The 1,340-nt window shown below is 40.7% G+C and overlaps 1 protein-coding gene across 1 annotated transcript; it reads right to left on the minus strand.

The window, feature by feature from the left end:
• Positions 1-298: 298 nt before the first annotated feature.
• LOC117187103 lies at positions 299-990 on the minus strand. The gene is made up of 2 exons (XM_033389032.1): positions 818-990; positions 299-546 (listed from the first exon to the last, which is right to left on the minus strand). Exons 1-2 carry the CDS (start codon positions 965-967, stop codon positions 355-357), a joined length of 342 nt encoding a protein of 113 aa, XP_033244923.1. The 5' UTR covers positions 968-990; the 3' UTR covers positions 299-354.
• Positions 991-1,340: the final 350 nt, after the last annotated feature.

Consider the following 1,340-nt stretch of genomic DNA (forward strand, 5'->3'; position numbering starts at 1 on the left):
CAATCAGTTGTAAAAAAATATGAGCGGAATAAGAAAAGGTGCTGCAAAGTCCGGCCGGCAATGCATTGTGAAGACATGCCAAAAATCAAGGCGTACCAATCCTGGTATAAAAATGTTTAATTTTCCGCCTGCAGACAGCATTTTTGGTCAAATTTGGCGCGAAAAATGTTGTGTTGCACTGGAGAATTATGAACAAAAACTGATTATATGCGATGATCATTTTTCTAGCGCATATATAGGGAAGAAAAATTTGAAAGTACTAGCCCCGCGCACCCGTACCGTCAAACGAAAATTGAAAAAGCATTTGTTCCTCATGCAACATCTTGGTATTGTATAGTCTTTGATATAAATCAACTACGCCAGAGCCACAATCGGCCCGCCAGACTCGGCGGCTGCATCCAACATCTCTATCCTCCTCAAATTCCTCTCGAATTGTGCCTTAACCTCCGCAACCACACTTCTTGGAGCGTTATTGAACCTTCGCAACCACACTTCTTGGAGCGTAATCGAACCTCCGCAACCACACTTCTTGGAGCGTAATTGAACCTCCGCAACCACATTTTGTCTGTGATAATTGGTGCTATTTGAATGTCTATTGCGTTTTTCTCATCTATTGTTAATTTAATATCTATTTTTTGGCGGTTATTACTCTCGGACTGACTGTTGCTGTTGATATATTTGTTACTTATTTTTGTTGTGCTGAGTTGTTGTGCTTTGCTTTCTATGAATTGAATCTGGCCACAATCGGCCCGCCAGAATCGGCGGCTGCATCCAACATCTCTATCCTCCTCAAATTCCTCTCGAATTGTGCTTTAACCTCCGCAACCACACTTCTTGGAGCGTTATTGAACCTTCGCAACCACACTTCTTGGAGCGTAATTGAACCTCCGCAACCACACTTCTTGGAGCGTAATCGAACCTCCGCAACCACACTTCTTGGAGCGTAATTGAACCTCCGCAACCACATTTTGTCTGTGATAATTGGTGCTATTTGAATGTCTATTGCGTTTTTCTCATCTATTGTTAATTTAATATCTATTTTTTGGCGGTTATTACTCTCGGACTGACTGTTGTTGTTGATATATTTGTTACTTATTTTTGTTGTGCTGAGTTGTTGTGCTTTGTTTTCTATGTATTGAATCTGTGCTGCCTCTATATATAATTTTATTTGTAATGACATGATCCTAATCATATTTCTCGTCAGATCTCGTTCTTGGTTTGTCAGAGTCGCATATCTCCGGAACCGGAGACGGTTGAGGACGCGTCGCTGTTCTATAATTCCACATTCCACATTTGAATAAATCGCTAAGAAACATTGCCCGAAATATAAATCTTTATAC

Source organism: Drosophila miranda, chromosome 2, assembly GCF_003369915.1.
Source record: "Drosophila miranda strain MSH22 chromosome 2, D.miranda_PacBio2.1, whole genome shotgun sequence".
NCBI lineage: Eukaryota > Metazoa > Arthropoda > Insecta > Diptera > Drosophilidae > Drosophila > Drosophila miranda.

Bases quoted from the DNA above. Each gene is read 5' to 3' on its own strand.
- LOC117187103 (XM_033389032.1), bottom strand. From the start codon at position 967: ATGTGGTTGCGGAGGTTCAATTACGCTCCAAGAAGTGTGGTTGCGGAG. The intron at 547-817 runs GTTAAAGCACAA...GTGGTTGCGGAG, and splicing joins CAAGAAGTGTGGTTGCGGAG to GTTCAATTACGCTCCAAGAA.